This window comes from Scardinius erythrophthalmus (genome assembly GCF_964197995.2).
Source record: "Scardinius erythrophthalmus genome assembly, chromosome: 2".
NCBI lineage: Eukaryota > Metazoa > Chordata > Actinopteri > Cypriniformes > Leuciscidae > Scardinius > Scardinius erythrophthalmus.
Genome location: NC_138222.1, coordinates 5,398,320 through 5,424,902, shown reverse-complemented (window position 1 = coordinate 5,424,902; position 26,583 = coordinate 5,398,320). Strand labels below are relative to the sequence as shown.

The window sequence follows — 26,583 nt, the reverse complement described above, 5'->3', positions numbered from 1 at the left end:
TCAAGCTAGACGGGATTTAAACTGTCGGCTGGAGACACAAGTTTGGTTTGAAGATGAAAAATGTACCAAGCAGAAATGAAAGCTGCTGCACTCCGTATGTTTTTCCATCTCCTTTCACGTTCATATGTAAATTGCGTGAGCTTATTTCATCCATTAGATCAAAAGATCTGAAAAAGCCCATACATTTACCCACCCATAGAGCTGGTAAGTCCCGCCCATCCGTAAAACCCCAAGTGGACCTCTAGGTTGAAAAATCGTCAATGCAAGTGAATGGGAGAAAATAATTATTTTCTGGTCCCGTTTGAATTGTGCCATGAATGTGAACATATGTTGTCTGTGAAATTTTTATATAACTTTTCATGTTACGAGTTTGACAGTATATGGTATGATTCTTCGGCTAGCAGTTGTGGAAAAGACATAACGAGAAAGACTACATGTCGCCTATGTGACGTCACCCCATAGTTGACTTACCCGTGGTTTTCGCCAACCTCAACGATTTAGTCCTCTCCCTGAAAGAAGGCGGTGAAGTGCACCAAAGACACAGCCATGTTTAGCGGGATCCGTGAGCTAGTGTCCGTGTGCGAGTGGTGTTGACGTTTCAAACGCGTCGAAAGCAGCGAAGAGTTGTAGTCCACAAAGTGCTCTCACACAAAGTCTAACCGTATCAAACTTCTACACGCTAAATTGTAGAATTCTTTACACGAAAAATTATATGAAAAATTCACAGACAACATATGTTCACATTCATGGCACAATTCAAACGGGACCAGAAAATAATTATTTTCTCCCATTCACTTGCATTGACGGTTTTTCAACCTAGAGGTCCAGCGGGGTTAGCGGAAGGGGCGGGACTTACCAGCTCTATAGACCCTCCCCTCGAAGAAATCAGGACAGAAGTGGTTGAAAGTCGAAAAAAAGAGACTGATTAGAGCACCAGAAAACAGGAATGCATCTCCGTCGTCCACTTGTGATCCGATTGACCAAAATGCATCTTAATACCAAGTGTAAACAGCGCCTCTGTAACCCATATTGCAACAAATATACAAGGAACTGTGTGAAAACGACAAGGAAGTGGATGAAAGTAAAAAAGCACAAAGCATTTCCAACAATATGTGCACAAGACATTGAAGCCGCCAGACACACCCATTCCCATGGAGCCGGTCACACTGTACAAGTACATCAGTGAACAGCTGTGTCATGCTGAACTCCAGAAATAATCAAAGCCCCAGAGATCCCGTCGAGCTGGAGCGAGAACACAGCAGATCCTAATAACACTCTTCCATTAGCAGCCAGAAATCTCCAACAGCTGAGGGTAGACGGAAGAGAGGAGCTTTGGGTTCTTCTGACTGGACATGTCAAATATCCACTGTCAGGGCCATGGCCTAAAAGAGCCTAGCAACAGGTAAATCAACACAATGGTGTGTTCACGGAGATCCCAGAGCTGTAAAATTGAAATACAAGCAGGGAGGAGTGCGGCCCCCTTCTCATTGTGCGGCTCTCTATTGTTGAGTACAGCAGTGCTTCTGGTTTGGTCCATCACATCGATGTAAAAGACCTCAGCACTCCCACGGAGATACGAGCTAAAAACGGGCTCGTCTGGGGAGAGGAGTGACCGCGACGGCTGTAATTACACAAAACACTGAGGGAAGAGCAGGCAGCTCTCAGATCTACTGCGCAAAACATGTGCTGGACAGTCTTAATGACAGACAACAAACTATAGTGCCTGTCCAGAGCAGAAATATATAGAGCAAAAAGAAAATATGAGTGGTGCTTCTCCATGCAAACTCTCCATGATCTATGCTGTTGCTATTCAGTTGCTAAGGTGCTCAGAGTGATGTTACCGCACATAACAATGTTATCGCACATCGCAGCTTTTCCTCATATCGTGCAATCCTAGTTGCTAGGGTGTTGCACATAGTTGATTGACGCTGTTAGGGTGTTGTGGGTGGTTGCTAGGGTGTTGTGCATTGTTGCTAGGGTGTTGTAGGTGGTTGATGATAAGGTGTTCTGAGTGCTTGTTAGCGTGCGGTTTTAATAAACCATAAGATTGAAGGCATCTTTCAAGTTCACAGCATAAAACGTGCAGAATGAGTTATGCAGAGCAGTTTAATGTTTAGAGTCAAGGATTTAAACATTCCCTTTTACCCACGTATGAGCAAAAGTAATAGTGATGTTTGTCTGATGACGTCTGAAACACTGTACAGAGCAACATGGCACAAATGTGACAGATTCCCACTGCTGACAAAATACCAAGAAAACCAGCATATCAAATTAGCTTTCAGAGCATAAAAGGACAAAACCTTGGTGGATATTCGAAACCCGGTTAAATTAACATTGACCAAGACTAACAACAAATACAAAAGCTTTGTTGAGTTGTTGGAACTCACTTGATTTCCTTGTGCTAGAACACATCCAAATCCTCAGGATTATTGGGATGAAAAGGCTTTGGTCTGAAATTTACAATCCATGTCGGCATTCGGCAATGATTTAAACGCTTATGATATAGAAAATATCTTGTACTGATCAGCACAGACAAAAAATAGACAGCAGCAGATGGCTGATCATGCATGTTATTTGTAATCTAGTGCAACAGCTTTAACCGGGCAACCCCCTTCCCCAAGAGGAGACAGATGTGCCGAACTCCCATTTGTATAAATGCCTCTGACAATTTGTTGCACAAGTTGCTGAGTGCGTCAGGGGCCCTGCTTTTGGGGAAGTTTACTTTTCATAGGTCGTTGACTCGGTTTAGATGTTTTCGCCAGATCAGTGCTAAAGTCAGTCAAGCTCGATTACTACAAAACAGAGCATTTCTTTAGTCACACACAACTGGCCGACAAGAACAACATTTAGTGACTAAATCCATCCACATTCAAGATGATCAGGAGAAATAATGCTTTAGGTTTTAAAGAAATAGCTCAGTGACTACTTAAAAAAAAAAATAATAATAAATAAATAAATAAATAAATTAAACGGATACTCAAATATGAAAATTCCCCCCCCCCCAAAAAATTGTGAAATTGTGTAACATAAGCGTGTTTTTTCAAATGTTTTCAATGGGAGCGCCGAGTTTTTAAAACGCCATGAGCGTAACGAGGCGCTGAGCGTTTTTTTTTTTTTTTACGCTGGAGTGCTGAGCGTTCGGCGTTTTTTACAGGTCGCCGAGAGTTGAAGAATGTTCAACTTTGGATAAAACGCAGCGCTCATCACTGTCACCCAACCGTCCAATCACAGTGGAGGAGGGGCGGGACTAATACCACACCGACCAACGGCCACATTCAGCTTGTACAACGTCAACAGATGACAACAACAAGCATAATAAAGCTAAATTATCTAAATTGACAGAGTGTGTTAAAGATATAAAATACTGGATGACGTGTAATTTTCTGCAATTAAATTCAGATAAAACGGAAGTATTACTTATTGGTTCAAAAAACTGCCCACAAAACCTCTTACAATACAACTTTAATTTAGAAGGATGTCCTATTACTTTATCCACTACTGTAAAAGACCTGGGTGTTATACTAGACCGCAACTTGTCTTTCGAAAATCATATTTCATGTTACAAGAACAGCCTTTTTCCACCTTAGAAACATTGCGAAGCTACGTAATATGCTATCTGTTTCTGATGCAGAAAAGTTAGTTCATGCATTCATGACCTTGAGACTAGATTACTGTAATACTTTATTAGCCGGTTGTCCTGCATCCTCAATAAACAAGCTACAGTTAGTCCAAAATGCCGCTGCTAGAGTTCTTACTAGGTCAAGAAAATATGATCATATAACACCAATTCTATCGTCTCTACACTGGCTACCTATAAAGTTCCGTATCAATTACAAAGTATTACTACTGACCTATAAAGCCCTAAATGGTTTAGCTCCTGGGTATTTAACGGAACTTCTATCGCCCTACAATCCATCGCGCTCTTTAAGATCACTAAATTCGAGGCTTCAGGTCATTCCTAGGATATCTAAGTCCACTAAAGGAGGGAGGGTGTTTTCACATTTAGCTCCTAAACTCTGGAATGGCCTTCCTGATATTGTTTGAGGCTCAGACTCGCTGTCCCAGTTTAAAACTAGATTAAAGACGCATCTCTTACCTTACTTACCTTTTATACTAGAGTTGAATCAGATCGAATGCATTATTATTATGAACAGCAGCTATGCTAATTATTTCCCATCTGCTTTTCTGTTGTTATCTCGGGACGCTAGTAAATAGAGTTCGTCAGCTCCAGTTTGTATCCAGCCTCTCATGGAAACTTCAGATGCCCCAACACCCGTGAAGAGACGACTCGACGCCTGTGAAGAGACGACTCAACGCTGGCGATATGTTATGCCCTAAATTAATACATGATTAACTAACTGTATTTTTCTATGTACATTTCTGAAATGCACTTTCTGCAAAGCTGCTTTGAAACAATATGTATTGTGAAAAGCACTATACAAATAAATTTGAATTGAATTGAATAATAACGGAACAAAATCATTTAAAACAAGAGCCAGAGAAAATACATTACATTGTATCGACATTTTAATATAGAATCAACACAGAAACAAAATACGTGTGAAATGAGACACTAGTAACACTTTCGTGGATATTCCGTATCATAACAAGCAAAGTGTCTCAACTGAAAAAAAAAACGCAATGCTGCCAAAACGCTCTCAAGCGCCCACAGCTAGGCGTTTTCAGCTGGCTAAAAACACTTTACATTTAACACTTAACATAATTTGAGGAATGACAAGTGTTTTTTGTCCAAACAATGGAGGTCAATGGGCTCCAAAATGGCTAATGAGTAAAAAAGTCATACAGGTTTGAAACAACTTGAGGGTGAGTGAGTAAATGATGACTGAATTTTCATTTTTGGGTGGAGTACGCCTCTAAAACAAATAATAAGCATCTTCATGTCAGACCTGTATGTGTTTACTTTCATCAAACAAATCAGAAGATATTCTGAAGAATGTTCGTGCTGCTCTTTTCCATATAACACAGCGGTTAAAAATAAAAAAAAATAAAAATAAAAATCTAAAATAAAGTGTTCATTATGGGGTCAACTGTACACTTTTACATAGGGATACACCGAATGTTTGGCAACTGAAATTATTCGGCCGAAAATAGCAATAAAAAAAAAAGTGAATAAGTGAAAAGACAGAATAAATTTTACCAAAGAATGACGCAACAGTACAGAGTGAAAGGTGCGCAGCTCATGCTTTAAGAATCCAGCAAACATGTTGTCAGTGTGGAAGCATCTTAAAGCGTCCGAGAAAGAAGCAAAAATGGCCGTTTGCAGACTCTGCAAAAACTTACAGCACCATTTAGTGTAATTCAAGTCAGATGCAGAGATCAAGTCAGACGCAAAGATGTCAAAGACGCGTGTGTGCAACTACATTTAACGAGGATCTTCAAAAAGAGTATTAAGTTATTAATTATGTTCAGTAAGTTGTGAAAAATAACTCTAATGTTGTATTACGCTGAATGACGCGCACCAGAAGCGCTCTCTCAGACAGTACGCCATCCCAAATTCACTTCTCTTTGCGCTTGAATGGTGAAATACTGACACAGGTGTCAGTCAAAATGCCCATTATGTGGAGTAGCAAACTTATCTCACGAACTAAATACAGTCCGTTATGGCTTAACCACTCGGTGAAAACCGGATGTGTCTCAGTATACTGTATTACCGGTAGACCCAAGCATTTGGTCTTCAGCAGCCTTAAATACCTGTATGTGTCATATTAATGTTAATCAAATAACAAAACGTGCACTTTTTTTTGTTGTAGGCACACAAACGTTACATTCTTTCAGCAGTTAGTTATAGGCCTAATATAAGCTCAAAGATGGCCAAATAAAAATATGAGTTACAAAAATTATTTTAAGTTATATGTGCTTTGGTATAATGTCGGCTGGAATGTAAAATAAAAATAAAAATAATAATTAATTGATAAATATTTTTAAATGTTCAATGTTAAATAAATATTTTTAAATTGTAGTTTTGTAATTGATTTTTTTCTTTGAAAAGCAAGACAAAATATTAAAAAGCACATTTTGACAATTTAATTTATTTATTTAAAGGAGAAACAATTGTAAAAATAAATGGGCAAAAATGTGAAAAAAAAAAAAAAAACGTGTTAGGTATTCGGCCAAGCGTTTCATTATATTTGGTTTCGGCCAAGAATTTTCATTTCGGTGCACCCCTACTTTTACAGTGGCATTGGACACAAATTTGCTGTGCCAATGCTCTGTAACAGCCCCAGAAAAGTAGAGCAGTGCATGGAAGCACATCTGGAATCAGTTAGAGGGGCATTTACTCTAGTTGTTAGATGTGGCTTTACAAATACGACTTGCGGCATGTTGCATTTGTTTGTATGACTCTGACACACACACCTTCGCAAACAGCATAAATGCATGTCAGCCTCACAGGAAGAAAACCTTCGAGTCGTGGGACAAGTCAGCAAATAAATGACAAATACTGGATAACCTGCTACCACAGACTGACCCATGAACACAATGGCTTCCGTCTAAGCAGAATGAGGCCATGGGAAGGAGGGGTGGAAGCTCTCATAAGCCCTGTTGGAAACTCGCAGTCATTAATCTGATTAATGTATAAGACAACAGAGTGTCTGCAATATTTCAACTGCAAAAATGCCCATTAATCCATACAAATGCTTTCCAACAGGATCTTACTCCTCTGCAACCAGCAAACAACATGGAGAGAAAATGGATAGAAAATAAATCAGCAAGGCCAGCTTATTCTCATGAGGGAATTCAAATGGTCTCAAATTGTAAAGACATTACTGACCTATATTTCAGCCATGCTGATTAATCACATGATATTGTGCCATTTTGAGATTAGCGCATTGGAATATACAGTAACGAAATGGGATTTTGCTATTGTGCTGGTTAAAAAAAAAAAAAAATCTACCAACAGCCTTGCTAATATATAAAGATTTGAGTAAATCCTGTGTGAAATAGTTTATGTTAAAAATGTGTCTCATTGAAAAACCCATACTGTGGTCGCCCGCTAAAAAAAAGATGCACAATAATTCACACATGGCATAGAAACGCAGCGTAACATTTGCAAACCAAGACAGATGCAAGTGTAAAATGAGGAACTTACCAAAAGCAAAGGAGAATGTTAGAAATTAGTGTTGCTTTGCCCAAGGACACGGCCTCTTTGGTGGCCCTGTGAGAGGAAGGAGATGTTAGGGTTGTGTCCGGTTTTAGTAAGCCAGAGAAGATGTAAGCAGCTGAAAGAGTCTCCAGGTCCACTTAAGACGCCAGTACCGTAAAGAAAGCAGCAGGTTAATATAAACCCGGGCACTCAAAGGTGGCACATTCTGATATGAAGAGTGAAATGCCACACATAGAAGACCTGAACAGGCAATCATGAGGACACTGGAAAACGCCTCGGCTATGTGCGACTGGCCCCGAACCTGACCTAGTCGAAAGTCAACACCTTATGTGAGGAATGTTCTGGGTTCAACACGAGTTAAACTCTACGGAGAGCATCTGGCATTAAAGGTTAGTTCACCTAAAAATGAAAACTATCCCATAATGTACTCATCCTCAAGCCATCCTAGGTGTGTATTGTAAGACTTTATTTTTTTTTTAGCCAAATACAATCTGAGTTATAGGCCTATTAAAAAATATCCTGCCTCTTTCAAGCTTTGCAATGGGAGTGAATGGTAGCACAGATTTTGAAGCGCATCCATCCATCATAAAAGTGCTCCATACGCCTCCAAGCTGGTTAATAAAGGCCTTCTGAAGCGAAGAGATGGGTTCTTGTAAGAAAAATATCAATTATTATATATTTATGAGCTACTGGCTTCCAGTTACAGCCGTACGCGAGTCTAGTTCGGGTGGAAGAGTGACCTCTGACCCGACGCATGACGTAATGATGAACGCGCAAAAAAAAAAAAAACCTTTCTTACAAAAACGCTTCACAAAACTCCATTGTGTCTGACTGAAAATTAAAAAGTAATACACTAGGATGGCTTGAGGGCGGGTAAATCATTTTTGGGTGAACTATTTAAATACGTCATTACCAAAAAGAGTGTTTATGTAGAGAAAAATTCACCCATAACCAGATGCATCTAGAATAGTATTCTCACTACTTTGGTGAATTTTTACCACTTTATACCTTAAATAAAATAAAATAAAATAAAATAAAAATGTAACTGAAAGATTAATTTAACTGCTTTACCAAAAATACTGTAGGCCAAATCAATCTTTTTGGTGGTGAACAACAGTTTATAACAAATGTGATCTATAAAACAATTCTTTTAGACACTGAAAAATAAAAACCAAACATATTTGGGAACATTTTGCTAACATTTTGAAATGGTACTACATGTTGAAGATTCTGAATATTTTTGATTAATATATTTTGATTAGTTTAATTTGATTAGAGCAAGATAATTCATAGTTTTCAAAACTACACTCCACAACATGAGCTGAAAACATTACACTTCCACTAATTACGACTGTGAACATCTGTAGAGTACAAGTTCCCTCTCCAGAAAGAAGCCGAGTTTGTAACGTGACATCATCACCCATGCCATAGATCACATTCCTGCTGTCAGGTTCAGGCACGCTGGTCTAATTAGACCCCGAGCAAACGAGCGCTCACCTCATCAGGCCCTCGCCCGCCTCAAACACTCCCACCAAACCAAAGTAAACTAAACTCTGCTCGCTCCGGCCGGATAGTTCAGCTCTAGCAGATTCACTCGTTCTTATTCTCACTCGTATCCTTCACTGGACCAATAAAGCTGGGTAATTGCTGACTGTTCTTCAAAATATTAAGAGCCAAACTGTTGCATGAAATGATTGGACTATGAAACCTAACAGATTTGGGAGCACTGGCAAATGTGAAAAGGCCCACTGTTACAGCTCATGGCACACGTCCAGCAGGACTGAACCCACAGAAGCAGTGGATTATTTTACTGTGAACCATGGCCTAATTTCATAAATGAGTGACTGACAAAAGCAAACCGATGGAACTAGTGAACGTTCTTCTTGAGGCTCGTTTCAGAAAGTCTGTGATGAAGACTCACTGCATATTAAAAAGATACAGGCTCTATCTATCTATCTATCTATCTACCTGTATATATATATATATATATATATATATATATATATATATATACAAGATCTAAACAGAAGGTGGCCGATCTAATTCTTTGAGACATTTTAAACAATATTTACACAAAAATCATTTTAAAAAAAATAACAGCATTTATTACGTATTGACAATTTGTGATTGGGCGCTATGGAATTTTTTTCTTACTCCTGGTATTAAGACGTGTTTTGGTCGATCGGATCACAAGTAGACGACGGAGACACATTCCCGTTTACACCTGGTGTTTTAATCCGTCTCTTTTGTCCACTTTCAACCACTTCTGTCCTGATTTCTTCGAGGGGAGGGTCTATGTAAGGGTAAATGCGTGGGCTTTTTCAGATCTTTTGATCTAATGAACGAAATAAGCTCACGCAATTATATGAACGCAATCGGAGACGACGGGAAAAGATCAGCTTTCGTTTCTGCTCTGACAGACGCAAGACCAGCCGAACACTGTGAGTGTGTGTTAGAAATCAGGAGTGATGGGAGAACATTGTGTTTGGTATGTTTTTCGTCTTCAAACCAAACTTGAGTGTTCAGTCGACCAAAGTTGAAATCCCGTCTGGCCATAATGTTCACGCATTAGATCAGTCGACGGAGAGAAGATGGTCTTTTGTGGCGGTTTGAACACATTCGACTACATGAATGAGTTTTCAACTCCCTCTGGAAGAGGTCGAAAGTGGACAACCTCAAAACGTTTTAGACCTCGTTTACACCTGTATTTAGCGTTGTCCACTTGTTTAATTACAAAGATAATTTAAAAAGAAAAAGCCAATTATCAGTAGCCTGGGAAAACCCAGACAAACTTCCGGCAAATTTAGATTTGCTCTGCAAGTAGTCTGGCAAAGAGCCCATTAAAGCCAATTTCTAATCCGTCCAAATCGCGGCACCAATCAGAATCGTTGAGGTGGGCTTTACACGATGACGATCGCTCTGATTGGTTTTAGGTCTATCCAATTGCGCCCAGAGGCATTTGAACGACGTCCGTTGGTGAAGCGCACCAACTTTTAAATGCATTATTATATTCAAATTGCAAACACATGAGGACAGGCTCCATGAAAGACCCACTGGCAGATGAACATGCTACTACATTTCTCTCCGAAACGGTAGGAAATTAAATTAGATTTAATAGAGGATTTTAACTGTGACAAGATGATTGACAGGGCAGTTTACGTGACAGGATGCACTTGACAGATCCGTCCGATAAAGATGACGAGGTAGTATGTCCCAAAGCTTGCCTACTTTTTTGCTACACATTCAAAAGTAAATACCTTTTCTTCACAAAAAGAGTACATACTTTTATGGCGTAGTGTAACTTTTGGGACGCAGCATATGGCTTCGATCGCTCTGATTGGTTTTAGGTCTATCCAATTGCGCCCAGAGGCATTTGAGCGACGTCCGTTGGTGACGCCCCTTTGGAAATGAGTTATTAATGAAGCTTTGCCAGACCATAACTCAGTTACTACTGAGAATGGTCTGGTTTTAACCAGGCTAAATTATCAGCCAATATAATCAGACTTTGCGATATATCTGGCGACCGCCATGCAAATGCACTATTAACAAAAATAATTAGAGATACATTTTGTAAAAACTAGACTGTTTTTAATCAATTATTAATTGATAAAGATCACATTTAGGAGTCATCGCATATTTTACAACCGAAGCTCTCTATGATAGAATTTCCTGTTTAATATTTTTTTTTTCTGCATGTTTACACAGCATATCAGATAACTTGTGTCAAACCCATCACATTTCCTCAAAAGCAATAAAGCATGACGTAAATTTTCATAGTCTATTTAGATCAAAAATGACACGCCAAGATCAGGCACCTGTGTGTTTATTTTTCACTTGAAACCACACGTTTTCCTTCCTTCCTTCCTTCCTTCCTTCCTTCCACACATCTTCCCAGGAACACGGATCTGTCAAGGAATCCTGAGTTTGACTTGAGGACAGCTCAATATAGCCCTGCTCTCAGAGGCTCAGAGCACTCAGCGGAGGCATGAAGAAAACAAAGGCACTTTTGTTCTCCACCCAATGTCCTCCAGCACCACGCACAACAACAGAGATAGTTTCCTAGTGAGTTTAATCTAAAGCCCGGTTCACTTCACACTGTTCTAGGGACGCACCGATACCAATTTTTTTCAGACCAAGTCCAAGTACCGGTACTTAAATTTGGGTACTCGCCAATACCAAGTACCAATATGAGTAGGCTACTATAACAAAGTAAATATACAACTTGGTGTTTTCCTAAACAAACATGGCACTGTTGTTGCCCATTTCACATCAATGTAACTGAAGAACAACTGAACAAGAAGAACAACTGAAATTATATGTTATCATATGTTAGTAAAGCACTAAAGACTAAGCCTTTTTCAGAAAAGTGAGAGGCAGGTCGAATCGTGCCATGAGGGTATCGTTACACCCCTACTAGCCACCATTTCTATCCCACATGTAAACGCAGCTCATCGACACTGAACGCGTCACGGATTGATGATATAAAACTCTGGATGGGTCTTCTTGTAAATCGTACAGTGTGCACCGGGCTTAAAGGGTTAATTCACCATAATTTACACACCCTCAAGCCAAGCCAAGGTGTGTGTGTGTGTGTGTGTGTGTGTGTGTGTGTGTGTGTGTGTGTGTGTGTGTGTGTGTGTGTGTGTGTGTGTGTGTGTGTGTGTGTGTGTGTGTGTGTGTATGACATTCTTCTTTCAGCCAAACACAATTGGAGCTAATAAATAATATCCTGATTCCTGGCCCTTACAAGCTTTCTAAAGGCACTGAATCATGTCCGAATTTTTGAAGCTCCAAAAAGTGCATCCATCCATCACAATAGTAACCCATACGGCTCCAGGGGGTTAATAAAGGCCTTCTGAAGCGAAGCGATGGGTTCTTGTAAGAAAAATGTCCATATTAACTTTATAAACTATAATTACTGGCTTCCGGCAACGTCCGTACACGTGTTCACGAGAGAGTCGAGTTCAGGAGTAAATGGGTGGTATAATGCCCTTTTCACAAGATGTAAAATAAGTCTCTGATGTCCCCAGAGTGTGTATGTGAAGTTTTAGCTTAAAATATACCACAGATATTTTTATATAGCATGTTAAAATGGTCAATTTCTGAGGGTGAGCAAAAACGCACCATTTTATGTCTGTCCCTTTAAATGCAAATGAGCTGCTGCTCCCGGCACAGGGGGCGGAGCTTCAACAGCTTGTGTCCTTTTACCTCACACACACATGCACTGAAAATTTCAAACACTTTTAGCCTTTTATGTTCAAACCGGAGTCAGACAATGATGGAGAGACTCAAGAAGAAGTGACAACATGTAGAAGCAACTGGACATCTCTGAATGGTTAGGCTAGTTGATGAATTTATGTAGCTTATGTGTAGTTATCTTCTAGTCATTGATTAGCATATTCTGTCATGACAATCTATAAATTGTGTTCAGGGGGCGGGGTTTATGTAAATTTTAGGGTTAGTGATGTCACTAACCCGGGAGGAATGTGGTGTAGTCTCTACCAGCCGTTTGTTGTAGTCCTTAAAAAGCAATTTCTTTAAAATAAAATATCTCCCTTTGCTTTGAACTTTGAGCGTTGTAACTTTGCAGATGTTGTTTATGGTCAAACATCAACATTACACACTAACTAAAGTTAGAAAAGTGAAATCAACCACCCCTTTAATACTGACCCGACGAATTGCGTATGACATAGCCTAGGCGAGCGTAAGCTTAGGTGAGAGTTGACGAACGCGAAAACATAGAGGAGAGAGCAAAACAAAACGCCGGTCACGGATTAGAAGTATAGAACGATAAGTATTAAAGAGAATTGTCGAAGGATTTCGATATAACAGAAGGGAAGCTACGTCATACTTCACATGTCGGGTCAGAGGTCACCGTTCCGCCTGAACTCGTGTGTCGAATGTCATATACACCTAGGATGGCTTGAGGTGGTGTAAATTTATGGGATAATTTTCATTTTGGGTGAACTATTCCGGATTTCAGATCAGTGGGCATCCATGAAGGTTCTCCATGATTGAATAAAGCAATAAAATACAACATAAGGCATTAGAATTCCTGGGAACACAACAAAGAAAGCGGAATCGGATCACCTGGGCACTTGCGGATCTGCAATTCAACTCTCTTCTCTAAAAGTGCAGAACCCCAATTACTAAAGAGCACGAAGCCCTTGGCCCTCATTCAAAACAGCACAGCAACTAAACTCACAGGCTAATCTCTGATTTAACTGTTACTGCACTTTGACATTTTGCAAATACCTTTTATCGAAAGCAACCTGCAGTCAAACTGTCAGTCCTTCATCTGAGATACAGTAGTAGATAAAAATGAGGATTCGTTTTGAGGATTGAAGGAGAAGTAGCTGAATTGCTAAAATACTAGGCGATATTGAGAAAAATATTCTAACAGCCCATTCCCATTCATCTGCAATCTGGTGTGAGAAGGCAAAACAAACCATTTCTCCTGAACCTTGATCCTGTTTGACACTGACAGGCACAAACTGTACAAATCCCAATGTATATATATACAGATAATGCTATATTCTGAATGTATTTGTGTGGGTGTTTCTTCAACTTTTGAAGTCCAACTTTTATGTGCAATGGGTTGTTTTTTTTATATTAAAATTAACAATTCAAACTTTTCCGCTTTCAGTGCATCGTTCGTTATTGAAACGAACCCTTAAAAAGTAAGTGTTTGCACTGCCTTAATTTTAGTCTATTTGGAAATTTGAGTTCTCTCAACAGAACATGCTAAATTTTAAGTTGTGATAGCAATGGCAACAATTTATTTTATTTTTTTAGATTTTATCCAACTTTTGAAGTCCCACTTTTATATCCAATGGTTTTGATTAAAACTAACAATCGCCCCAACCCCCCAACCCAAACAAACACACACACACACACACACACACACACACACACACACACACACTTTCTGTTATATGAAGGTCGCATGGAAACGTTCTTCATACATTTATTTATTTATTTATTTAGCTACTATTCAATATATAATTTTAACCTCGCCCCAAACCCCGAATTTTTTTAATTATATATCCATTAAAAACTATGATGATCTTAACAGTTAGTGAAAGAAATTCTATATTTATTGTGAATATGAAATCAATATAACTTTTGCTCCATTTCCAACACAAACAACAATTTTCTAACCCAACGTTTTTCTATGAAAATGTTGAATGTTTGTGTACCAAGAGACAGTGACAGTGAACAGCAGTGCTTGAGATATAAACGTGATGTTAAAATGTTAAAAGTTATATTATTTAACTGTATTCAGAACATATAAAACACTAGCTTCTCCTGTTAGTAGAGAAATTAAATTAACGAAAAGGTTGTTTTAAGAGCTTCTTTTTAAAAAACCAACAGGCCCAATGTGCTCATGTTTAATAAAGGCACCCATTTTAATCACAATACCTGTAATATCAGCAGTCTACAGACTTTTCCACTTTCTTCAAATAGCAAAATAGCCTCATCACATTTCAAGGCGTTTGTATGACTTCAATGTCAAAGGAAACGGATGTTGGACAAACTTCGACTGGCACAACACATTTTCCGCTAGATAAATACGTTACAAAACTTGTTGCTGGCTTATTTATCTTGCCTTATATTCTGGATCGAAGCCCTTTACAAACATAGTTCATGGCTTAATCGCCATAGTGATGCCACAGTAACATATTGAAACATCGAAATCCACTTACTCGTGGTTGTTTTGATCTTCCCCAGTTATGCACTCGATGTCCCGCGTCGTCAAACTCTCCTGGAGTTCCTCCTCACTGTGAATGTGATGTGAAGCGGTTTATCTCCAGTACATTTACATGCAGACTGCGTTCAAGAGCGAGAAAAACGCCATGTGAATAAAAGTTGACACCGCTCGCCTCGCTCAGACTCCTTCCCTTTCTTCTGCCATGGCAACCGAGCGGCGAAATAATATCTCCCATAAACATTTACCAGGAGGCAGGATCATGGAGAAACACTTCCAACAGGTTGTTTTTAGCAAACAGGCTCATCATTAACAGTAGCTCATTACGTTTATTCCAGCTATAGCACTGAGCAAGCGTGTATGAGAGTCTTCACGGATGAAATTAGATGCCGGGGCTCCGCATTATGCCCATTGATCCAATTACACGGATTAACCCTTTCAGGTTCAAAGTACAACAAACGGCGGAATATTTTAGTACTTATAGCACTTGTAGGGTTTTATATACTTGTATCTTCTGCGCTAAGTAAATGCTGCTTATTACAATGCGATTATTAAAGTACTACTAAGAATAAAAAAATTATATTTGGGATGTGTACAGTCACTAATAGTGATAATAAGAGCAACAGCGCCCTCTGTAGACCGAGAAGAGGATATTCGTTCTCAACTGAACTATGTGATGACGCGTTGTAACGGTCACGAGCATCGTAAATCCTGCAAAGTGGCCTTATTCAACTTTTATCAGGCAATGTATCTTCCGAAGCTATCCCCATACTAGGCTACTAATCAGTTAAGTATTGATGGCGTGAAAATTATAGATAAAAAAAAAAAAACTTTTATATTAGAGTAGAATTACGTTATTGCCTAAATGCAAACCTTTTTGGAACTCAATGTATAATCAGATTGATTGGAAAGAGGTCAGGAACTTACCCAGTAAATACTATCTGACCAATAAAGTTAAAGAAATTACATAATAAGATTATTCACTTGATTTATCCAGTGAGACAAGTAGTCTCAAGATTTTTCAGAGACATGGAAACTACATTCAACTTTTGTAATACAGAAGAAGAATCAATAAAACATTTATTCTTTGAATGTGTATTTACCCAATTGTTTTGGATTGATGTTGAATATCTGATATTTAAATTCACAAAATTAAAGATTCAACTATCTGGTAAAGATATATATTTTTTTGTTATACAAAAATAAGAGTGTGGAGCAAAATTGTGTTGTTAACTTAATAATTATGTATGGAAAATACCATATACATAAGCAGAAATGGACAAATAATAAACCTAACATTATATTATTTAAAATCGAGCTTGAACATTATATTGAAGCCCTAAAATATGCAAGAAATAAAAAAGCGAAACGGATGTATAACATTTTTGAATCCTTTTCTTTGTAATTGTTTGTAATTTTTCCCTTGTGTAATTTTTTTATTTTATTTTTTCTGGATGGGTCTTCTTGTAAATCGTACAGTGTGCACCGGGCTTAAAGGGTTAATTCACCCAAAAATGAAAATTATCCCATAATTTACACACCCTCAAGCCATCCAAGGTGTGTGTATGACATTCTTCTTTCAGCCAAACACAATTGAAGCTAATAAATAATTAGAAACGATAATAATTAAATGACCCATTTATAGTTTCTTTGATGCTATTATGAATGTAATAGATAATAATACAGTGTGTTTCCTCTGTATTTGTATGTTGTTATGCAATAAAAATAAAAAATAAAATAAAAAAATCCTGCAGTTTTTTATATTTTCATTTTTTAAATGTATCATGTACATTTATAACACTATACTTTGTATTATATGACATTTGGATCAAATTACAAGAAAAAAAAAACTAGTTACTTTACGCTTTTGTTAAATTATTTATTATGGTAGCTACTGATTTTCAACATACAAAACACTTTTTGAAACCAGATTTTGTTTTTATTTAGAAAAAGTGGTGAATATATGGAACATGTCAACACAGTTTAACACCACTTAAAGAAAACTTTATTACAGTCTGAATACGGTACAGTGGGATCAATTAAACGTGCCTGGATCAACATAGGCATAGGCCAGGAAATCTCCTAGTTTGTTCCCTTCGTTGTCGTAGTGAAACATCCGGAAGCACTGGTCACAAAACAGGCAGGGGTCCGTAGGGGCAAGAGCATCACTGGTTGTTATCCACCTGCTGATGTAGAGATGACACACTGAACACTTCCGAGTCACGACTCTATGCTTGTGGGTGATGAGCGGGTAGAGCTTCAAGTCCAAACAGTCATCCTGATGGACCAGTCTGACGTCAGTGAGGATAACAACATGCTCACAATCACCCTGGTGAGTGTATAAATATGGAAACCCAACTTTCATCTTCAGGTCATAGAAAGACGTGTCCTCCATCTTCGCAGTCTTGAAGTCTGGGAAGTCTCTGGTTCTGGCCCATTCTTGCGTGGTCATGCTGATGTCTCGGCATTCTGGGAACCGTGTGTCATTGAAGAATGTGCCATTGAAGAAAAAGAAAGCAGACTTGTAATGATCCTTGCTGATGAACTGTGGCACCATGTCTGGAGTGTTGCTGAACTCTCCAAACACCTGCAGGTCACTGACGCAGCAGATCGCATCTCTAAGATCACTCAGCCTCTGAGAGCCCAACACATGCAGAGTCTGATATGCCCTCACATACTTGAACCGCTGAAACAGAATGGGATACATAATATTGAAGGTCAATATGAGTTCTCCTTCAGGGATCAGGTCTCTGGGGTTATCAGGCTTCTTGCCCACAGATATCATCTCCATTTCATTGGCGTAGACTTCATGTCGGTCAACAGTGTCTCTGGTCAGTGTTTCTTTATAATCTTGTCTTCTCTTGCGTAATTTCAGTGTGGATAGATGAGGATCTGATGGCACATTGTCTGTGTCTTCGAGTCCACTTCTCAGGGAATCAACACTGCAGATGCTTTTGAGTTCCTCCAATGTCTTGGGCTCGATGCCCATTTCTTCCACGAACTCCACATCCTCAATCTCTGGAGCTGTGTTACAGTATGAATACACCTCCCGATTTAACACATCCAGCCATAAATCTCTAAATGCGCCAATATGAAACTCGTTTGAGTTGACGTTAATGAACTCATAAGCAGGCACGTTTTCAAGTTGCTTTTCTTCGCGCATCAAACTACTTCTTTCCGCCATTACAAGTTATGAATCGACACATCGAAAAGGACCTTCTTCTCAATGTACGCTGCTGTGTACACGGAAAACGCAAAGGGAAAACGTTTCCGGTTTTACTACGTCGTTCGTTGTCGTGTAAACGTAGCATTAAAAAGTAAGTGTTTGCGCTGCCTTAACATTTTAACTGTAGTCAATTTGGATAGGTGAGTTATCTAAAAAATAAAATAAAATAAAAAAAAACCTTTATTCATATGCGGCATTTCTTAATATTTAAAACAAATCCACCAGGAGGTGCTACACACAACATTATAACTTGTAGAGAAGCCACTAATAAAAGTCTGTCCTGTTTGGGTCTCTTCATGTAATGTCTCCAGTGATTTAAACTCTAGTGCCGCGAATAACAAGAGATAATAGATGAGATTATGACAGGGTAAGACAGTTTCATGTGTTCATCATCATCATCATCATCATCATCATCATCCCAGTGTAGTTTATCAGGAGTAAGTTGTTCAAGTTCATATGCATGTCTATTATTAAACTCATATACACATAAGGCCTAATTAATTCTTCAGGAGTGTGCTTTTTTGCTTAGTTGTACAGATCATTTTAATGATCCCACCATACAAGTCTTAAAAAAAAAATCAAAAACTGAAATCACATTAGTGTATCAAGCAGTTTCATCCTTGTAGTCTTTTGTAATATCCCTTTAATTAGCAAAATACAGGTCGAAATTAGAATTGTTTTTTTTTTGGCAGAGCAAACATGGGCTATTTAGCAACAGATTTGTATCAATTGTGTAATATTATGTCACGTTGGTTTGTCTCGTTTTTTTTATAATTTTAACTTATCCCGATCATTTAAAAACAAATATCATCCTCACAAAATTACAAAAAATCGTGGAGAAATAATATTTTTAAAACTGTATAAGATGATTTCATGTTAACGTCCTCATCATGGCTAACTATTTAGCGCTTCATTCCATCCTGTTAAACATCCTGTTCGTTGTGACAGTGTAAATATCAAGCTATGTTTATTTAAGCTTAAGTACCTGAGCTATATTTCTGAAAGTCTGGTATACCCTTTTCTTTATAAAAACGACAACACTGACAAATCAGTTATTTAAACGTTACAAAATTCAAAATGTACTACCTAGCAGAAATGACCCTAGTGATCGAATCGCAGGGACTTTTGTTTTGAAATCTCCTCAGAGTCCGAGAGCGGAAGTCATTGGCGACAGCAGCGAAAGGTTCACGTTACTTGAGGAACACTAAAGAAAGGAGGAAAAGCGGGTAGCGGGATATCAACACTGAATTTATTCAGAAAAGGCGTCATATAATCTACATACGCTGGTATCTCACTATTCATCTCCCCTCTGAAGCCTCTGGCGAAGTTCATCGTGGAAGTGAGTGAAAGAAATAATAAGGCTGCTACAGCTAACGAGCTAAAGGTGTTTGTCAGGCTGTTAGCTCCATTAGTTCATATTGCTTAGCTAATCCCGTTTATAATTAACGGTAATCTTGATTGATCGATGGAGGCTGTGATGTGTATTCAGTGTTTGAACAATAACTGCGCATCACGACTCGCCCTGTGGCTCATATATTAGCGACAGAAATGAATAACTCCATCTCTGCTCGCTGTTTGGATGTGATATGGATCGATATCTGACCAGCTCGATTGATTATCAAGAAATCAGTTAAATATATTGGTGCTATAGATAGGCTGGCAGGTGATTTGTGTAATATCGTGTTCCTCGTTCCTGTTAAAGGACTGAACGGTGAACACTGAGGTTTCTGGCCCGCAGGAGGAAAAGCTCATTCAATGTCGTAAGACGGCTTTATTTATTTATTTACTTTCTATTTCGGTTTACGTTTATTTTATTAGATTACATATACGGAGACAGGTGTTGTTTAATCTTTAAAGTTTTCGTTTATTATTATTACTATTTTTTTAGTAGGCTTTTGTCTTCACTGAGGGACTATTATAGAGAATCCATTACACACACACACACACACATACACACACACACACACACACACACACACACACACACACACACCAGAGGTCTGAGACTCTGGGGAAAGATGCGAATTTAAAGGGCTAGTTCACCCCCAAAAAATTACAATTCTATCAGTATTAGTTTTTATGTAGAGCTTAACGCCAGAATTACAGCATTAGTTGCTATTTACTTTCATTGCATCTTTTTATTTAATACTTTTGTGGCTGTCAATTCGTAACATAACACCTCTTTTTGTTTTTCACTGTATAAATGAATTCATACATGTTTTGATCAACATAATGCTAAGATGGAGTAAATTATGTCTGGATTTAGTTTGGATTGAGCTCTTCCTTTTATAATCTCGCTTGATTATCAACCACTCATTGAACATTTATTTGAGGCCTTGTTTAGTAAATGTTAATTGTATTTGTTAATACAGTCCCGATTCTTCAGTCAGTATTATCAGATTATGATTCTTTTCGTTAAATATGCATATTTAGTTTGTAACAGATGGAGCTTGTAGCTTGACTACAGTCATGAATTGTATGCAGATTTCTAATATTTAAGGGACACAATCTTTAATGTTTATGAGAATAGGGAAATTCACACCACAGCTATAATGATAACGGTACAGAAGAACGATATGGTTTCAGAACTATTTTTCTTCCGTCTAATGAATTATAAAATCACTGACAGAATCAGACTATATTCAACTATATTACCGATCATCAAAATAAATAATAGGCCAACTATTCTTAACAGCAGTGTATTTGAAGTATAAAACATTAAGAGATGAGAGAGTCTCATGAATTGACAACTGTTTATTTTTTTGGCAAGCAACATGCGTAACATAGAGGTGATTAGGAACAGCTATAGCTTATTAACAAATATAGCATTCCTGTAAAAAAAACATAAGAAAGTAATCAAATGTAAAACCACTGCATAGTCTTCACTGTAAATGAAATATCGATTAATCAATCTACTAAAGAGCAGTGAGTGATTTCTCTTTATAAGTTGTTTGATTAACATTAACGACACAGCATCGGGAATATTAGGCTGCTGTCACTTTAAGAGCGAATGCACGGATCCAATATACTGATACACACACAACAGTGTTTAAGTGAATACTTACCAAGCCGGGCATGTGTGTTTTTAACAGTTTTGGCGCGAACCCTAAACGCTCTTCGTGTTCCTCTCCGTCTCAGGGCATGCACACAGAAAGCCGCTTGGAGAACAGTATCTTAATGCATAATGCAATTTTAATAACTATTTTTAATTACGGTAAACTGTATTTTATGACAATCAATGATCTAGCTGATTTGGACGTTTAATTTGGGCTTTTAGGGAGTAAAGAAAACGCACTGCTGTGAAGGAAAGAAATGCACTAAAATCTCACAGATCTAGTTTGTCGCTGAAGGGTTGCTGTCGTGGCGTTTTCGATTTTGATACATTTTATGCATTCGGTAAGTTTTGGTTTAGTTTCACATTGCAATTATGCGAGCGCACTAAAGAACATAGTCATCATCTATGTGGGCTGGATCTTGACATTGATTGGTCTGTAAACGGACATGCGTCTGACGTCAGCGTGTTGTCAGTTCACCGGGTAACTTTGATAAGAATGAATGAACAGATGCATATCGTTGCCACTATACTGTTATTATTACGGCATTACTCCGTGCAACACCAACTATACTCGAGGCTAGTTCACATTCACCAAATGAACGTCCTCGTTGCGCGAACATTTTATGGTCGCCGGCAGGAAGAGCAAGCAATCCTACCGGAACTTCCTGTAAATTATCTGAAAGTCCGAACTATACAGAGAATGCGTTCACACTTGAAACCAACTAAACCTTTGTTCAGTTTGGTCCGGACCGAGACTAGCTCTTTTCGTCTGACCAAATTTCGTCTGTTTGATCCGGATCGTGGTCCGGGGGAGGTTTCACACCTGTAATTTTGATTCGGATCAAACTGAAAAAAGTCTGAAAATCCGGACCAAACAAGGGTGGGTGTGAAATAGGGCTGCACGATTTGGGGAAAATGTCATATTGCGATAATTGAGGTCAATATTGCGATTACGATTGCGATATGCAATATAATAAACAAATGGTTTCATGAGTCAACTTGCTTGGTTCTCAAGGAAAAGAAATGCACACACAGATTAGTGATAATCAGCCTAAAGAAAAAAGTTCTTTAGTCAAGAGCAGTGAGTGTTTTTCTCTGTTCCCTTTGTTCTTTGATTAACTTTAGCGACAGATTTTTTTTTTGGATTGCATTTTAACAAGAACAAAACATAATTTACATACAAGAGTACATATAACCATACATGTCAGGGTTAAAGAAAAATAATAATAAAAAAAAAAAGCAAAAAAAAAAAGAATAACTTTAGCGACAGATGTAATTAGTGGCTACTGTGTACTATCCCTTTAAGACCAGCCGCTGTCAGAGACGCGGATCTCACACGCGCCTCATTCTTTAACGAGTCATCACAACTCTTCGTGTTCATCATAAGACTACTCTTATGTTATGAAGACACTCGACAAAAAGACATTTTGGCATAATTGTGTGTGTTATTGTTCGTTCAAGCTCGAAAGAGAACTGTATTCTGTCATGCTGTTTTGGGCGCACGCACGATATTAGCGCGAGTCTTTCTGTGTCACAGTCAGACATTCACAGGCAGCGCGTTCATTTTGGCATACATGTGTGTTGTTCGTTCGACCGCGAAAGTGAACTTGATACTGGCGCGCGTCTATTTGTGTGTGTGTGTGTGTGTGTGTGTGTGTGTGTGTGTGTGTGTGTGTCTGGAGGACATTCACAGGCAGCTCGTTCTTTTATGTTGGCTATTATCGCGCATGAATGGTTTAAAAGCATTTGCATTAATAAGTGCGTTAACAGCGCTAATTTGTTTATTTAATATAAAATCGCAACATTTTGCGTCATATAATCGCGTAGGCTTGACATCGCGATTGCGATACGATTAATCGTGCAGCACTAGTGTGAAAGGGCCCTTATTGTCCTTTTCAGACACCTGGTGGAACTGCCAGACCGGTGAATATAGTGAAGCAATTTTAGCTGCGCATTGTCTCACGAGTTTTGCTTCATCTGATTGGTTCTTCTGATCGGCCTTCAATAGAGACAACCAATTAAACTAGCCTAGGGCTGGGCGATATGGCCAAAAAAAAAATCACGATAATTTTTTTTTTATATCAGTCGATATCGATAATTATCACGATAAAAGTCAAATCTTTATTTCTTTCAAGTTTAAAGGCAGATTTTTGCTCCTAAGTGAAGGTTGTAGTAACCAGAGCGTTAGTTGTGGTTTTAAACTACCCTTTATTGTCAGAACATATCATGACAAACACTTGCCAAACTGGTGAACATTTCACAAATCTGGGGTAGAACATTCAACATTTGTCATTTTTCCTTAACAAAATAAATATCTTTATTGGAAAATTAATTTCTTAGTTTCTGCATGTGCTAATTTTTATTTGGTAAAATGTAATATTCTGACTGTTTGAGTTTTATTAAACTTAACCATTGGTCATCCAGTATCATGCATTTAGATCATGATAACCTCACTATCATGGCAAAATGTAACTTTATGGTTTCTATGGAATTTGTATGAAAAACAGTAGCCTAAATACATTATTAAATACTGTAATTATATTCCATCAGTCCTTTAATACATTGTCTACATTAATAATATAATACAATTCAATATGTATATCCCACATTTCATGGTGCAGTTAATATTACTAGGCTAACGTTACAGTAAATCCATGGTAAATGATGGGAATTTGTAGCCGGAAAAGCCTTCTGCGCACAGAGTTTCTCCTGTTTGTCAGCGCTGTTTCATCTGCCTTTAAACTGGTTTAAATCACTGAGACATTTGTGTTCCTTGCTGAATTCAAGCGCTTCTCACTGGATCTCGTGACCGAGAGCGATCAGAGTAAACGCATCTGCTCTAACTTTAGTGAGCTCGCGCTGCGCTGCCGTTTGGACTTTGAGCCAAGCGGATAAACGGTCCGTGTGGCGCGCGGTTCAAATGAGTTTCGTTCCGCTTTTGGCGCATAAACATTATCGAACATTTATCAAACTCTTGATATCGTTTTATCGAGAAATTATATCGCGATAATTATCGTTATCGTTTTATCGCCCAGCCCTAAACTAGCCTACATAAAGCTAATTATCGCCTGATAATGGTCATTTGGAGCACCCTTAGTGGACTTCTAGAATGATTATTAAAATGTTAAATTTATCATTACATTGTTAAGTTACCTTAAAGCATTTGAAGCATCAAACGTCAACAGCAGCGCACATTAATAACCAAGTTTACTGCTAATAAACGTATTGTTTTTGTCATGTGAACTGGCCTTAAATCAATCTTATGTGCGAATAGGTTTCTGTATTCGCTGATTCTGTCTCAACCATTGGTTTTGAATTTAGATATTGGAGATTTTTCCCATAAAGCACAGAGTCTTACTCAGGGGTTCAGGGAAGCATTTCCCCTCCGCTTGTCACAATAGGAATCCCTCCCCGATGCCCGGCGTCCTCCTGAGCTAATCTCTTTTCAAAAGGTTAATGATTTGAGATGAGTCTTCTAATGGATACGGCGTATTGCATTAGTGCTGCATCACCAATAATGATGCTGTGCTTGGGCGTTAGAAACACATCAGACGTATGCATGCACACTTATGGGCTTATCTTTTGTTTAAATTCAACCACTATTGTCTATTGTTTATCTCATGGCTGAGATGCATGTGTGAGGAACAATAGATCTGTATGTGATATAGGTCAGTTACAAACACTTAGGCCTTTACCTTTGCTTGATTCATAAAAATATGTGTATTCTTCTTAAACAATTTGTCTGCTTTGAGGCTTCTTGGTCCTTTTTGTGTGTTGGGTTTTATGTAGCCAGATCTGATCAGATAATTCTGTGCCAGACTTTTGTTGTTTCTCAGATGTTTTTAAGATTGTAAGTGACCCATATCTGTCATCCGTGAACAGACCTGCATGCCCACATTTATGAAAACAACAACATCATGCGCTCTGCATGCGTGCATAACAAAAAGCACCGTATTTGCTGGAAAGTCCCTCATGTGTGTTTGGCCCGAAACCCCAAAATAAAATTTGGTAATTGAATAAATAAACTCGGTTTAGGATGTCGTGTTCTCAGGTGGAAAATTAAACCAGTCATAGGAAAGTTCTTGAGCAACAAGCCGACTCCAGATTTCATCTAAACAGATTTTTAGATATTGCTACAGTTGCATTTGTTTTGTTTGTCACACTTCTGATAAGTTTACTTGTCGTAGCTCATCCAAAACGCAATAATCGAATAAGCAAATAGGGCTGTCTCTAATGATAGTTATTGGTCGATTATTTTGATGATTGAGTCAATCGGATACATAATCATTTTTATTATTTTTTTGGTAATAAAATTAGACTTAAATGAACAATAGCCTTTAAAATGACTTAAAATTCGTAGGCTATAACAATGAGTCAATAAGAATTGGTTCATATAAAGTTTTTTTTAACAACACTAATATAAACAATCAACTTAAGTACATTCATAATAAAATCGACAGAACTTTGCTTCATATTAAAAGTAACAAAGCTTTTTGTGATTATTAGGTAGCAGGTGTTACAGATGTTTAGTGAAGTTTTGTTCATGCATCGACAGAAAACTAGCCTGGTTAAAACCAGACCATTCTCAGTAGTAACTGAGTTATGGTCTGGCAAAGCTTCATTAATAACTCATTTCCAAAGGGGCGTCACCAACGGACGTCGCTCAAATGTCTCTGGGCAAAACTGGATAGACCTAAAACCAATCAGAGATCGTCATGTGTAAAGCCATATGCTGCGTCCCAATTCGTCTAAGTTACACTACGCCATAAAAGTATGTACTCTTTTTGTGAAGAAAAGGTATTTACTTTTGAATGTGTAGCAGAAAAGTAGGCAAGCTTTGGGACATACTACCTCGTAGGGCTGTGTATTGGCAAGAATCTGGCGATACGATACGTATCACGATACATGGGTCACGATTCAATATATTGCAATATATTTCGATACTGTGCATAAGGCGATATATTGGGATTTTTTAAAAGTAAAATATATTAAAATATTTGAAAAAAAGACATGATGTGCATAAAAGTCAAAGAAGTTTACTTTAGGTAAACAATTCAGTACACAGAAAATCAAACTGCCAGTTTGGGCTTGTGGTTTACAGGTTCTTAGTGAGCAAATGTTTATATGCTCAAGTAGGCCATAATAAAAGAAAATAGGTACATAGCCCCTGTCACAATACAAAACAACAACGTGAACTGGACGAAAATGAATGAAAGTGGATGAAAGTGAACAAAATAAATGTGTCATATATTGAAATCAAGTTTTATGTGATAAAAGATTTTAAAAGAACTGGACGCGCGAATGAGGCGAACCGCGCCGCACTAAACGCCTCGTGCCGCAGGACCTCCAGACGCGCGTAAACGCGTCTTTGCATTGACTTAACATTGCAATCACTCGCGCCAGATGCTCTCTTCGCGTTTGATGTGAACGATGCACGCGATTACATTTAGAAATAGACAAGCTTTGTTTCC

At 38.2% G+C, this 26,583-nt stretch overlaps 4 protein-coding genes across 15 annotated transcripts in view; 1 reads left to right on the top strand and 3 right to left on the bottom strand.

Moving 5' to 3' along the window:
* The window catches only part of pacsin3 (protein kinase C and casein kinase substrate in neurons 3), a 49,701-nt gene extending 34,306 nt beyond the window's left edge, over positions 1-15,395 (bottom strand). The window contains exons 1-2 of one of the 6 annotated variants that reach the window (XM_081348695.1): positions 14,830-15,375; positions 7,109-7,174 (exon numbers count right to left, since the gene is read on the bottom strand). The gene's annotated coding sequence lies outside the window, so the exon portion shown is untranslated. Of the gene's footprint in view, positions 1-7,108; positions 7,175-14,829 lie in introns of all 6 variants that reach the window. The other 5 variants (XM_081348699.1, XM_081348697.1, XM_081348700.1 and 2 more) reach the window with 5 other exon arrangements.
* The window catches only part of LOC308687271 (apoptosis regulator BAX), a 423,052-nt gene that overhangs the window by 130,521 nt on the left and 265,948 nt on the right, over positions 1-26,583 (bottom strand). The window lies entirely within an intron of this gene.
* Positions 16,613-18,115, bottom strand: snapc3 (small nuclear RNA activating complex, polypeptide 3). Its single transcript, XM_081392849.1, has one exon. It carries the CDS (start codon positions 18,013-18,015, stop codon positions 16,867-16,869), a length of 1,149 nt encoding a protein of 382 aa, XP_081248975.1. The 5' UTR covers positions 18,016-18,115; the 3' UTR covers positions 16,613-16,866.
* The window catches only part of csnk1g1 (casein kinase 1, gamma 1), a 65,768-nt gene continuing 58,328 nt past the window's right edge, over positions 19,144-26,583 (top strand). For 4 of the 7 annotated variants that reach the window (XM_081359661.1, XM_081359660.1, XM_081359658.1 and 1 more), the window contains exon 1: positions 19,144-19,396. The gene's annotated coding sequence lies outside the window, so the exon portion shown is untranslated. Of the gene's footprint in view, positions 19,397-19,440; positions 19,818-26,583 lie in introns of those variants that run through there. The other 3 variants (XM_081359662.1, XM_081359659.1, XM_081359657.1) reach the window with 1 other exon arrangement.

Coding starts and splice junctions, on each gene's coding strand:
- snapc3 (XM_081392849.1), bottom strand. CDS start 18,015: ATGGCGGAAAGAAGTAGTTTGATGCGCGAAGAAAAGCAACTTGAAAAC.